General features: G+C 43.5%; 1 protein-coding gene across 1 annotated transcript; it reads left to right on the top strand.

Moving 5' to 3' along the window:
* Positions 1-1,236: 1,236 nt before the first annotated feature.
* chpf (chondroitin polymerizing factor) lies at positions 1,237-12,212 on the top strand. Its single transcript, XM_004086929.4, has 4 exons — positions 1,237-1,880; positions 6,025-6,589; positions 8,368-8,550; positions 8,684-12,212. The coding sequence occupies exons 1-4, from the start codon at positions 1,588-1,590 to the stop codon at positions 9,944-9,946; spliced, it is 2,304 nt and encodes a 767-aa protein (XP_004086977.1). The 5' UTR covers positions 1,237-1,587; the 3' UTR covers positions 9,947-12,212.
* The last annotated feature ends 1,038 nt before the right edge of the window (positions 12,213-13,250 follow it).

Below are 13,250 nucleotides of genomic sequence, written 5' to 3'. Positions count from 1 at the left end.
ATTGACTTGCTGGTTGGTTGGCTGATTGATTGACGTCTCGTTAAGAAGGTCAAAATAGGATGTGAAGTAGAAGAATCAACTACATGGAGACACTGACTCTAGACACAGAAAAAAATGGATTGGAATCACAAACGAGAGAAGTTCCAGATAGATTTTTGATGCTCGTTTGGTCAAAAACAAAAGTGGATTAAAAGAAATCTGGATCAGTGATCATTGAACTTTGTTCCTGAAAAACTATCTGCCTCTGTTTTACTTTAGACTTTTTTTATTGTGAAGAAGCTCGTGAAGTCCTCTCTTTAAAGAAATTTAGGGTTTAGCAGGGCTGTGACTACAGAAATAAAAAGAAACCGGAGGTTGTTGTTAATTTGAATTATTAATAAATGTATTAGCTAAAAGAAAATACCCATTTAATGCATAAAATGTAATAAAAAAACAAAAAGGGGTTTAAACAAATCACCTGTTGTTCGAAGAGACATAACCCCTTATTGTAATAGTAACTATGGAGGTTTTTCTGGTTTTGACTTTTATTTCTAATAACGCTACAGAATCACTTCCATAAGTAAGACTTGTCCAACACAAAAGGCCTTCAGCGATCATCTGTTTACTCAGTTGTTGGACAGAACAAGTCCAACAACTGAAAACAAACAAACAAATACATAAATACACAAACAAACAAACAAACAAATAAATAAATAATAGCCAACCATAATTTAAATTGTACTCTTTTTGGTAAAACAAAAAATCCTGCCCACTAAACACAGATAAAATGAAAATTATTAGGCAGTAAACTAAAGTCACAAGTTAGTTTTGTTTTATAAATAATAAAAATATTGCATACATTTATAGTGTTAAAGAAAAATTAAACGTTTTACTACACATGTATTTATGTAAAGTAATAGATAAATTTAGTAAAAACAAAATCTAGTTTATTTAATGATTATGTTTTTTTAAATACATGTTATTATAAAAACCTTTCAATTGCACATTTACTAAAAATAAAATGTATGATTCATGGTTATTCAAAATGAACGTTATTCATCAGATCTTTTTACTTGTCATGAACAATCTAAAACTTTCTGTTTCTGTTTTATAGCTGGCAGAAATGCAAGGCACTAAGCTGCTATTTGCATTAACAGTTTTATTATTTAAAAATTATATTAACAGTTTTTATGCTGCTTTATCGACCGAAAACGTAAAACCATTTAACAGAAAGTACAAAACCCGCCTCATTTCAACGGTTAACGGACACCTGTTGCATCAGCGCCGGCAGTATAGATCCGCACCGGGCGCAGAGTACCATGGTAGTGCTTCACCTGCTAGCCTGTGGCCAGATATCCCTCCGCCCCGAGCAGCGGGACCTGAAGCCCCGCCTCTGATGCTAACACCAAGGCGGGGGGAGGAGCCAGGTAGCGGGCAGACTGACACGTAACAGTCCAGCGTAAAATTTAAGGAGGAAGTCGCATCTTTTCCATAAATTGACTTCGTTGAGGACCGGCTCACCTCAGGCTCGATGAGGAGCGGAGCTGCCCCGTCGCCGAAGCCCGTTTGAACGCCTCCGAAGCGGGACCGCGAGACGGAGAGCTTAAAATGAGATTCTCGGTGTTTATTTCTGTCCTGCGCTCGCTCGGGCCGGTGGTAATCGGCGTGTCTTTGGGGTTCACGCTGAGTTTGCTGAGTGTTAGTTGGACGGAGGAAACGTGCCTGGTGGTGGGCAGCGGGCGGCGCGAGGATGTGACTTCAGGTCGGGACGGACTCCTTAAAGGAGCCCGAAAGCCCAACTCCATTTCTGCCGCGAACGATGCGGACTCCGAGGAGGGATTCGAACCCAGAATCGTCCCGTACAAGCAGCTCCAGCCCAGCGCCCCCAAAAAAGTTTTCAGGTAGGCGGTGAAGCCTTAGTTTCTGCTGTTTGTGTCGTGTCCACCTATTGAGGAGGTAAACCAGGATCATCAAAGGGCTCGTTTGGCTCCCAGCTGTGTTGTTGTCTTACCTGAAGATCATGAAGGTGGTCATCATCATCATCATCATCACTGCAGGTGGACAGGCGGCATATTTCACTTTATCTCATCGTAATTAAGCATTTCCACAGATAAAAGCTTCTTCTGCCTCCTCCTGTATGTGAGGAAGAGGAGGTCGTCATCAGCATAGACTTCACCTCTCCAGCACGGACTCTGTTTGATGTTCTCCAGCACAGAACCGAATCCTCCAGGTTCTTTCTCCAATGGATTCTGCTACAGGCTGCCATGCATGAGCTCTCTGAACATCAGACGAGGGCTGTAAGGATGAATCCACCTAATCGATGAGTCAATTTTTATTCAGAAGCTCCAACCAGATAGATCTGTCTGAGGCTATCGATCTATACACTTATAAAATATTTTAAAAACGAAATAAATCATTCATAATCTAAATCAGCAGGTGCCATTTGGATGGAGGTACAGTGGGTATTTTTATGAATGGATTTGACATTTACTCTTGTTTACTTGTTTGTTTGTACACATATTCAATTCATGCTTTATTAACTTGAAGAAATCTAAGGAATCTGGAAAACTTCACCTGAACTGTTCAGTACCAGGTATTTATTTCTGAGTCACACAGGTGGGCATTTTGGCTAAAGATGATCTGGATCCATTTTTAGCTCAGTGAATCGGATCGTTCAAAATAAACCAAAGTGGACTCACCAACCAGAAATTATTTGAATTCATTCATTCATCTTCTTCCGTTTTGGGGTCAAGGGCTGCTGGAGCCTATCCTGGCCACTTGTGGGTGAGGGCAGGGGACACCCTGGACGGGTTGCCAGTCTGTCGCAGGGCCACAATCACCCACCCATGCACACTCACATTCACACCTAGGGACATTTTAGAGTAACCCATTAACCCATGGAGCATGTTTTTGGACGGTGGGAGGAAGCCGGAGAGCCCGGAGAAAACCCACGCATGCAGATTGAATCGAATTGTTAAAATGAATGGCCCAAACGTTCACATCTTCCAATGTAGAGGTCCATTTTCAGCTGGAAGCTGCTTAAACAATTGCTGACAATTGTAACCGGTAACATTAAAAGGGACTAAATGTTAGGCTTGGTTGGTCCTGATGAATCATGGGGCAAGTCTTTACATGTGTAGTTTCCTCCACACATGGTTTTTCTTGTTATTCTTTCATTCACGACTTCAAAGGATCAGTTTCACTGATTTTTTGATTACCTAACTTTACTCAAGAAACCAACATTCTGCCCCTGCACGTTCACAGATGCTTATCTTCTCCTCCATAAAGGTCACATGTCGTCATTAAACAAATGTGCTCCAATTCAGCAGAAGTCTCCACGTCTTCTGACCAGTTTCCTCGTGGTTATACGGTGAGATTGGCCATTAGATTGTGGGGGATCGATTACATTTGGGACCAAAGTGTCAATGGAAGCCAGCCAGAAAGTGGCGAGAGCAAGTCATGCCTTTGTCATGCTGCAAAAGGAAAACTGGCCCCCGCCACACATCCAGCATGACTCATTCAAACCATGGGAATTGATTTGCTGTGCAGTTCATAAAAGGATCAAATATTTAGTTCTTTATAATTGTTTTACGTGGGCGGGTAGCTAATAAAAGCTGGCTCTAAAGTGGAATAAGAGGTGAACTCTCTTTTGAATGTAGAGATCAAAAGAAGCCGTGGCACATGACATGCAACCATCGACTGTATCTGAGAACTGGAGTGAGTGTGAGGTCATCGAAAACGGTTTTATTTGCAGCTCCGGCTGAAAAAGTCAATGCAGTCGCCATTTTTGTCGCGAAACGGATGCTGCCATGTTGGAGCCAGACGTCATCAGTAAGAGGTGATTGATCTGAACCTGGTATGTCAAGTTGCCATAGCAACTCATGCTCTGAACATAACCTGGTCTGGAGCAGGTTTAGTAGGTTAGTTTGTTTTCAGAGAGGTGAAGCAGCATGGCATGTCCATTTGAAGATGATTTAGTGGATGAAGAAGCTCAGATAATACTTTTTCCACCGTGAGAGGGTGATAAGACCACATATGGATGTTGGAAAGATAAACGTTTTTACTCTGATCTAACTTAATTATTTACTTCAGTTAAAATAAATCAATTCTTTTTAGTTAATTCAGCTTAAAAATAACACCTAGTTTTCAGACAGTCATTTTACTTTCATTCAAATGAATTCAATTAAGTAGGTGTAACTTTGGTGCTGCTGTTAGATCGGCACCGCAAGGGATTGTGGGATACCATTCCCTTTGCCTGTCTGGACGGATTTGGGTTTAAGTGTGGGTTTTTGACCAAATGTGTTTACCGTAGTTGTTTTACTGGGTTTCGTCTAGTTGTTTTGTCCTACTATGTTTAAGTCTTTCTGCACCATGAGTGAGAGGGAGGGAGAGGATGATGAGTTTATTTAGAACCACTACTGCCTAGAGGTGTAACATCAAAATGGGTCAAATGGCAAGTTATATTATGTAGTGAATCCTTTAATTGCTTCTTTTATTTTTCTTATAAAAATGAGAATATCTGCCAGCTCAAACTTAGACATATGAGAGTTCAAGAATTAAAATAAATTAAGATGGAAAAACATTTAATTGAATTGGAGTCATATTACATTTAGTTAGATAAATATGTAAATTTGAGTTGTAAAAATAGTTATCGAATTGGATAGACGTAAGAAATTAGGTTGAATAAAATTAACTCAATTACTTGTTACCAATAGAAGTAATTCATTTACCGGTAAGTTTTCAAAGTTGGATAAGTTATGGTAAATGGCGTATACTTATATAGCGCTTTTTTACCTTCTTGAAGGTCAAAAGTGCTTTACAGTCACACACACATTCACACACTGGCGGTGGCTCCACTGCCGAACACTGGCGCCAACCTCCCACCAGAGGCAAGGTGGGGTTCAGTGTCTTGCCCAAAGACACTTTGACTCATGGGCGCGCAAGGCGGGAATCGAACCTGTAATATTACGATCGTGGGTCGACCGCCCTACCGCTGCACCACAGCCGCCCCCATTATTTTTATATATATATATATATATATATATATATATATATATATATATATATATATATATATATATATATATATATATATATATATATATATATATATATATATATATGTATATATATATATATATATATATATATATATATATATATATATATATATATATATATATGTCACAATGAAAATAGAAATGAGATAGAAACTCATGTGTTTACTTTCTGTTTGTTTTCTACAAGCAGAAACTCTTATTTGCTATCCGTCTGTATTACTTTTTGATGGACGTATAATCTTCATACGCCGTCATTTAAATCCGTCTCACTGAAGTATAGCGCTCTCTTTTTTTCTCCACGCGTTTCCCTACTTGCTATGCACGTGCATTAACCCAGGGTTACCAAGTCGCTAACTCATATCCGGTCTTTTGGAACCGACATACAAGACACACAAGTTCAGGCGGATTTAAGGCAGAGTTCAGGGTTAACGTCAGGGTAGTTTAAACGTGCTTTCTGGAATACCCCCCTGTATGTTTGTTTAATACTATAATAGGTTGAGAATTCGTTCTGTTGTGTCTATTGAAGGGTATGGAAAAGTTGAATGCCTGTTGATTCAATAAAAAACAAGAACCATCTTCCCCTTCCTATGTGGGAGAATTCTGGTTGATTGTTTTATTCGACCATAAACCACACTTGCATGAAGACCTGAACTGCTGAACATGCCGGGGGACATTGATGCCACGCGTGTTGCATAACTCCAGGAGCTATTTTGATCTGGTCAGAATACCTGGCACTAGAAACTTGAGCCAAATTGATGAAATCGTAACCCAGCAGAAATGCACCCCCAGCAAAAACCTCACTTGATTCTGCAGATCTAGGAGTTCAGTTGGACTCTCAAGCTCAGAGTTTGCGTAGTGTGTTTCATCACACACTTTCATGTTGTTTTTTTTCAAGAGTTATTCATTAAAGTACTTTATTGTGTTGTCATCAATTCCATAGTTTCAAAGGGATTTCATTCAGCATTCCACATCGCATGTCTTTCAGAGCCAAATACATCAGCACGGAGCTGGGGATGCGGGAGCGCCTGTTCGTCGGGGTCCTGACCTCCAAAAATACCATCAACACTCTGGGTGCTGCTGTGAATCGCACTATAAGCCATCACTTTGACATTGTGGTCTTCTTCACCGGTCTGCGCAACCGCAAACTCCCCCACGGCATGTTCGTGGTTTCCCATGGAGACGAGAGGCTGATATGGAACATGTTTCAGACCGTCAAGTACATCTTTGAACATTACATCAACGAGTACGATTGGTTTTACTTCGTCCAAGATGATGCCTACACAGAAGCAGACAGGATCAAAGCCCTAGTGGAGCACTTGAGCATGGATCGAGAACTCTACATGGGGAGGCCTGAGGAGTTCATAGGCGGAGAGACGGAGGGGAAGTACTGCTACGGAGGCTTTGGGTACCTGCTGTCGCGCAGCCTGCTGCTCAGACTTCAACCTTTCCTGGAAAACTGCAGGAACGACATCCTAAGCTCCAGACCCGACGAGTGGCTCGGAAGATGCATCATCGATTACACCAGCACTAACTGTGTGGGTGAATACGAGGTGGGTAGCCTGAAAGCATGTCTGTTGTGCTGCTCAGCAGTAAGAAGGAAAATCAGTTAAAAACAGTTGTGTATTTTGAGAACTTTGAAACAAGTAAACCAACAGGATCTACATGTTAAGATAGAGAACATCCATGAAGACTAGGGGATGGGAACCGTTTGGAATGGTGACAAACCGGTACTTTTGAAATGATTCCAGTGCTTGAACTGGTGCTACAAAAATAAAAATATGTTTCTCCTGAAGCTCCGCCCACTCACACAGTCTCACCCACTCTGACATGAGCCCAGCCACAATTGCTTGAAAGGTGAAATGATTGGCTAGAATCGTACAGCAAAACGGAACAGAATGCAATTGATTTACACGTCCAAAGCACCGAACTCCTCCATTTTATACGGTACCGTTTGTACCAATACGCCGGTTCTGGTACCGACCTGGCAGAGTTTTGGTACCCATCCCTAATGAAGACTCGTATGCTGTAAGTTCTTCCAAAAACACTGAGGGGCACCACCTTTACTTATTTTGGACCTCCTCTGTTTAAGACCCGACACGAGCTCTGGGGAGGGTTGATGATTAGTTGGTGACATCTTGTTTCTTGACATGCGCATTTTGGGAACCTGTCAGTGGATTTGATGAATGAACGAAGCAGTTGAGTTTAGGTCACAAAGTTTACAAAAACAGTTGAAGACTGTCATCAGAACATCTGTATGACAGGTTGTTCTCCTCAGCAGAGATCCTACTTTGCCTCTAGGGAAGCACTTTAAACTGGCAGTCAGCTCTAGGACTGTAATTACAATGCTAGCAAAGGGACGGCATTCCTATTACAGACTAGAGGGCTAATGCCCTTTAACTTCCTGCTGCCTGAGGAGCAATGTGGAATAGGTTAACAGGCACAGAGACCACAGCAGGGAGTTCAGCTTAGGTTCAATGTTGTGAAAATCCCCTGTGGGTCAACATGCTCTGCCCCTATAATGTCATTAGTGTTTAGGGTCAAACTGGCTTTGTCTCAGTACTTTTCAGGTGGTTGTCATTCAGCAGTTTGTTTCATCTTGTCCAGGTTTGTAGTCTTCACTCAGAAGCCAGGACTTAAGCTGGCTCCACACAGGGTTTACACCGTTTTTTTTTTTCTTCTTCTTCCCATTTCCTCTGTCTTGGCTTCAGCCCAAAGCTGGAAACCATCTTGTTACACTGCTGAGAGTGAGTTACTAGCTATCTGAAGTGCCCCGAGCCAGAGGGTCTCCAGCAGAGCCCCTTTGATAAGGGACAGAGGCCGGGGGAAAGTTAACAGGCCTGGGATGGAGGAGAAAACGGCTCCAACGCCAAGCCAAATGTCTTTTTTTCCTTGTTACAAGGGAGTATTGAAGGCAATTAGGCAGGCACAATGCTTGACTAAGTGTTCAGCTACAGGCTGTAAGCTGTTGCCAGACATTTGTAATGGAGTGGCTTCACTTCTTTGTTTATCCGAGTCCCCATTCTTTGTTCTTTTAATAGCTTCATCAGATTGGGTTCACTTTTTTTAATCACTCAAGCTCTTTAGGTCGTTACTCGCTGAAATGAGATTCAGTTTCCTCCTTCAGCTTTAGTTTTAAAATAAAACCCCGACGCATAACTGTGTATTAAATGCTTTGCCATGGTTAACAGGGTTATGGTTAACCATGGTGCGCCGGGGATGGCAGGAATGCAGATTTTTGAGGAAAAATGCAGCATAACAAGTGAGCCTGGAATAGCATTGGACACGTTGCCATCACACCTCGTGAAAGGCCCGTCTGTTTCTTTTTCAGGGACTCGAGTACCATCATTACGAGTTGGGAAAAAACTCCGATCCCAGTAAAGAACAGAGTGAACAGTTCAAGAGCGCCCTGACCGTCCATCCGGTGTCAGACCCCGAACAAATGTACCGGCTGCACAGATACTTCTCGGAGATTGAACTCCAGAGGACCTACGATGAGATTGCTAAGCTGCAGGTAAGCAGATTTCCAGGAGTCACCAATCTGACTGGATCAGTCACAAAGACATTCGTTGCTTCAAAGTGTTTCCTCCTGACACAAAAATAACAAAAAAAGACAAAAAGAATACTTCCTTCTTCTGTCTTTACAGGCGGAGATCAAAAACGTGAGTGTGGTCGCTTTCGAAGGCAATCGAAGCGCCCAGTGGCCCGTGGGGATCAGCCCGGCGTTTGAGCCCAAGTCTCGGTTCGAAGTTCTGAAATGGGAGTATTTCACAGAGGAGGAGATCTATTCGTGCATCGACGAGGCCCCCAAGTGTGAGCTGCGTGGCATTGATAAATTAGATGTAGCAGATGTCATAGAGACCGCTGTACAGGAGCTGAACATCAAGTATATGCCTATTCTACACTTTAAGAAGCAGCAGCTGATTAATGGCTACAGGCGCTTTGACCCCACGAGGGGCATGGAGTACACCTTAGACCTCCAGCTGGAGGTGGTTAATCAGAAAGGCCACAGCAGGTCCATCACCAAGAGGGTCCACCTGGTGCGACCTTTAAGCCTGATAGAGATCATTCCCATGCCTTATGTGACTGAAGCCACAAGGGTTCACGTCATTATACCGCTGACCCTGGAGGACCGGAGCTTCGTCAACCGTTTCCTTGAAGTCTTTGCCTCCAATGCTTTTGAGACGAGCGAGAATGCCGTCCTGACCTTCTTGTTCATTTATGACCCAGTGGAAGCTCAACACGTGAACCAAAATGACATATTTGCCGGCGTGAAGGCTCAGATAAACGCCTATGAGCACAAGTTCCCTGCAGTGAAGATCCCCTGGATCAGTGTCAAGACAGACACCCCAGCTCCCATCAAATTCATGGACATCATTTCAAAGAAACACCCCGTAGATACCTTGTTTTTCCTCGCTCAGGTCAGCACGAACGTCGATGCGGAGTTTCTGAACCGCTGTCGCATGAATTCCATAAACAACTGGCAGGTCTTCTTCCCAATCCACTTCCAGGAGTTTAACCCAGACGTGGCCTACCACAACCAGCCCCGCCCAGCCACAGTGGACCTGGTCAAAGAGGCGGGACACTTTGACCGCAGGTCTTTTGACGAAGCGTGCTTTTACAACTCGGACTACATGGCGACTCGCTCCCGCATGGTGTCAGATGTCCAGGAGAACGAAGACCTTCTAGAAGGCCTGGATGTCTACGACATGTTTGTCAAGTATTCGGGTCTGCACGTGTTCAGGGCTGTGGAGCCAGCGCTCCACCAGCAATACCGCTACCAGCCCTGCAACCCCAAACTCAGCGAGGACATCTATCACAGATGTGTTCAGAGCAACCTGGAAGGCCTCGGTTCTCGATCCCAGCTCGCCATGCTGCTGTACGAGCAGGAGCGAGGAAACAGCACCTGAACTTCAGCCCAACCGCTGGGCTGAAGTTCAGGAGATGAGGCTCGTAGTTCTGAGGTGGGGAAGTGCTAAACGCCCCGCAGAGGCAGCCCGTCCGCGGCCGGGAGGTTGGTCTCAGTCCTCCTGGGGAAACCAGGGCTGTTGGGTTAGCTTGAGTCCTCGGCTGGTTTTGGTTAAGTGATAGATCACCTTTTCTACCTAAAACCAAATGTTTTTACACTGTGCTACAAACTAACACCTACGTAGAGCCATTTCTGACCACTAGAGGACAACAGTCGGAACAATAACTTGTATTTTTTAACGATAAAATATTTTATAGTAGTTTCTTAGAATTTATTGAGCAGTCCCATCTGGGTGAGGAAAACCGTCCGGACGCAGGCGAAGAAGATCCTGCAGGCGGACGTCGGTTGGAGATGAATCGGTTCACTCGGTGTGTGAGTGTGTGTGTGGGGGGGGCATGCCTTTGTTCTGCTGCTAAAAGGAACCGATCATCTTTCATAAGCGGAGAGGCGTGGAGGGAATGTTTCCCTTGTTTAACTTTAAAGCTGCTGAGATCTGTTGACGCGGTACCAACGAACCCAAAGAGGCGTCTGCGCCTCGATGCTTTTCAGGGAGATCCGTCCTGGAAGACGTGCGTTCCAAGAGCGTTTAGATCAACAGTTTTATGTTGCACGGCTGTTTGTCTCTTTGGGGCATTCAAATATTGCACTTTTGATGCTCAACTGGTTTGAGTACTTACAAAAGTGTATTTTTTTTAATCTTTTGTGCCTTGTTACAGAATTTTTGATACTCCTCGCTTTAGCATCTCACCTCTTCGTGGGATGCAGATCAGATATTTTTCTACATTTCCGGTAGTGTTACACACATACATGTACATGCAGAGAGGGCTGTTTGTAAAGAATGTACGTTTTTCTTGTTCTTTCGATAGCTTTCACGGTCAAATCTGGATCGTCTCCAGTCTGAGTTTGTGCCTCGACGCTGGGAGGGGCTCCGCCGGCCGAACGCTGTTCACGCGGTTCTCCTTGAGACCTTTTCACGGTGAAATGACAAACAAAGAGGCAGAAACAGACGGGTGAATAATTGGGGAAAAATGCCTGAAATACTTGCCAAGGTTTGTGTAGACGTTTGGTACTTCAGAGCAGAATTTAATCAGCTCAGAAATGTTTCAAGGAAGAAAATAATCCAATGTTTAGTTTTTCCAAAGTGCTTTGAATGACTTTGAGTATTTTTTGTGGTGTTTGCGTCCTTGGTTGTGAGCTGCAACGCCTGCCGTCTGTTGGGGAATCCAGTGGGAGGTCTGTTCTGTCACTGAGTAGTAATGGATGTACAACAGTAAGTTATTAGTGAGTTATAATGTGCAATATTACAGCTTGGTTTGTTGTTTTTAGAGGACTTTTAATGTCCAAACATTTCCCTGGAGTGCAGTAGCGTATCCTATCGCAGTACTGTTTGTGACTCATACGTTCTGTTTGATGCAAAGTAAAAACACTGTAATTTCTCTGACAGGACATTTTCAATGCTGTCAGGAGACGCTTTTGCTCCTCAGACTTACTTTGAAGTACATAAAACCGAAGCGAGTCCTTTTATTTAACTGTAATTGGATTTAATATATATGTTGGAACATTGGCGGTTCTTCTGCAGTGTTTCTGCTCCACTCTTTTTTTTTTTTACCAACGCATCTCTTTATCCAGAAAGGAGAGCAGTCGTGACGGCGCAGCGTCTGTGTGAATGTTTATTTTGAAAGGGTGTTCTTTAATAATATGCAGAGTTGGAAACGTAGTCTTCCAAAGAAGTCACTGTGAACGAGCTGGGATACGGAATGAAGTTGCTTGGATGTTTTTTTTTTAAATTTGCCTTTGGTCCACACAAGAGGCCTGACATAGTGGGTGGAGGTGGGGCGTGGTTATCCTGTTGTTAACACGGCCACCATCGCTGAGCGACGGCTCCCTTCGTGTTCGCGTCCATAATTTATTTCGTCGGCAGAGCCTGAATCTGCAACAAACCTTTCTCCAGCAAATTCTACTCAATGATCCTTTTTACATTTTGTGATTTTTTCCTTTAAATCCAATGATGAACTGAACAAAAGTATCAGGTACTTTAAGAGCTCCAGGTTCGGATGTGTGAGCCCGATAGTTTACATTGTTTTATGCACATGGGTACTCAGAAAACCAAAGTAGTATGTTTTAGCTGATGCACATGATTGATTGCTGTAATTCTCAATAAACTGTGAATTATTGTATTTTTCTGAATTAAAGAATATTTGAGTATTTCCCGTCTGTGTTCCTTGCACGTGGTCGACCTTTAGGTGTCAGCAGAAGTTCACGTTTGCACGGCTCAAGCCGGAACCGAGCACACACGGGGTTTGCCATCAAAAAGTGGATTTTCTGAAGTCGTCCTCGCTCAGATTTTGTCAATCGGTTCTTGGAAACACGGCTCTCGACATTCCTGCTCGTGTTGGAGTCGAGGTATTCCTGATGTCTGGGTTGGGAAGAAACGGGGGGATGTTGCAACCGTAATTACAGCTGTAGTTATTTCAAGGCTCAATGTGCAGGGCCTGTAGGCATGATGTAAAACCACATAACTACAGAGCAGCTGGGATTTAAATATAAGCCATTATTTTCTACTTGGTTTTTATGTTTCATCCCAGAACTTTCTCCTCCCTCACCAGAACAAACGGAGGACGCTGGCGCTCTGAAACTCTATTTTCACTTTTCTCTTGTTTCATTTCTACAAACTTGGGATAGCATGCAGACTCTGAGGAATTTCTTATATTTTTTATAATGTTGCATTCCCACAATCATCCAGTGAGAGGCAATAAAGTCATTTTTATCTCCTGGTTTTGTCTGGAAACGAGCAGAGGACTGAGGTCTGCTGTTCAGGAGTTTTAAATGCTCACTTTTTTTCCATCAAAAAGAAGACGGCTGTGAGAAAACCCACTCTTGGCCTTCTTGGAAACTCAGAGCCGGCTCCTTTGAGTTTCCATCTTGCAGAGCTCCTCGGAGCTCTGCAAGATGGAAACTCAAAGAGCCGGCTTGAGAAAAGTCGGCCGCCGCCTGCTGCATCACTCCTGCAGGAGCGAGCGGCCTTTTGTCTTTCAGACGGAGGAGGAGTTTTAACGAGGCGCTAAAGTCATTGTCAGCAGGATAAAGGGCCTTTTCACGCCACCCCAGATCCCCTCAAAGCAAAGTCTGCAGTCATATTTCAGTTCAACAGTGCAGCCCCTGTGTGGCGTCTCCAGGGATGACTCCCAATTATTGATGACAGAGGAGCAGATTGTTATGCATGGGCTGTGCAGGATGCCATCAGA

This window comes from Oryzias latipes, chromosome 21, assembly GCF_002234675.1.
Source record: "Oryzias latipes chromosome 21, ASM223467v1".
Taxonomy (NCBI): Eukaryota; Metazoa; Chordata; class Actinopteri; order Beloniformes; family Adrianichthyidae; genus Oryzias; species Oryzias latipes.
This window is presented reverse-complemented; position numbering and strand designations above follow the sequence as displayed.

Excerpts from the sequence above, each read along its gene's own strand:
- chpf (XM_004086929.4), top strand. The coding sequence starts at position 1,588 with ATGAGATTCTCGGTGTTTATTTCTGTCCTGCGCTCGCTCGGGCCGGTG. Across the intron at positions 6,590-8,367 it reads ACTGTGTGGGTGAATACGAG|GGACTCGAGTACCATCATTA; the intron begins GTGGGTAGCCTG and ends TTTCTTTTTCAG. Across the intron at positions 8,551-8,683 it reads ATGAGATTGCTAAGCTGCAG|GCGGAGATCAAAAACGTGAG; the intron begins GTAAGCAGATTT and ends CTGTCTTTACAG.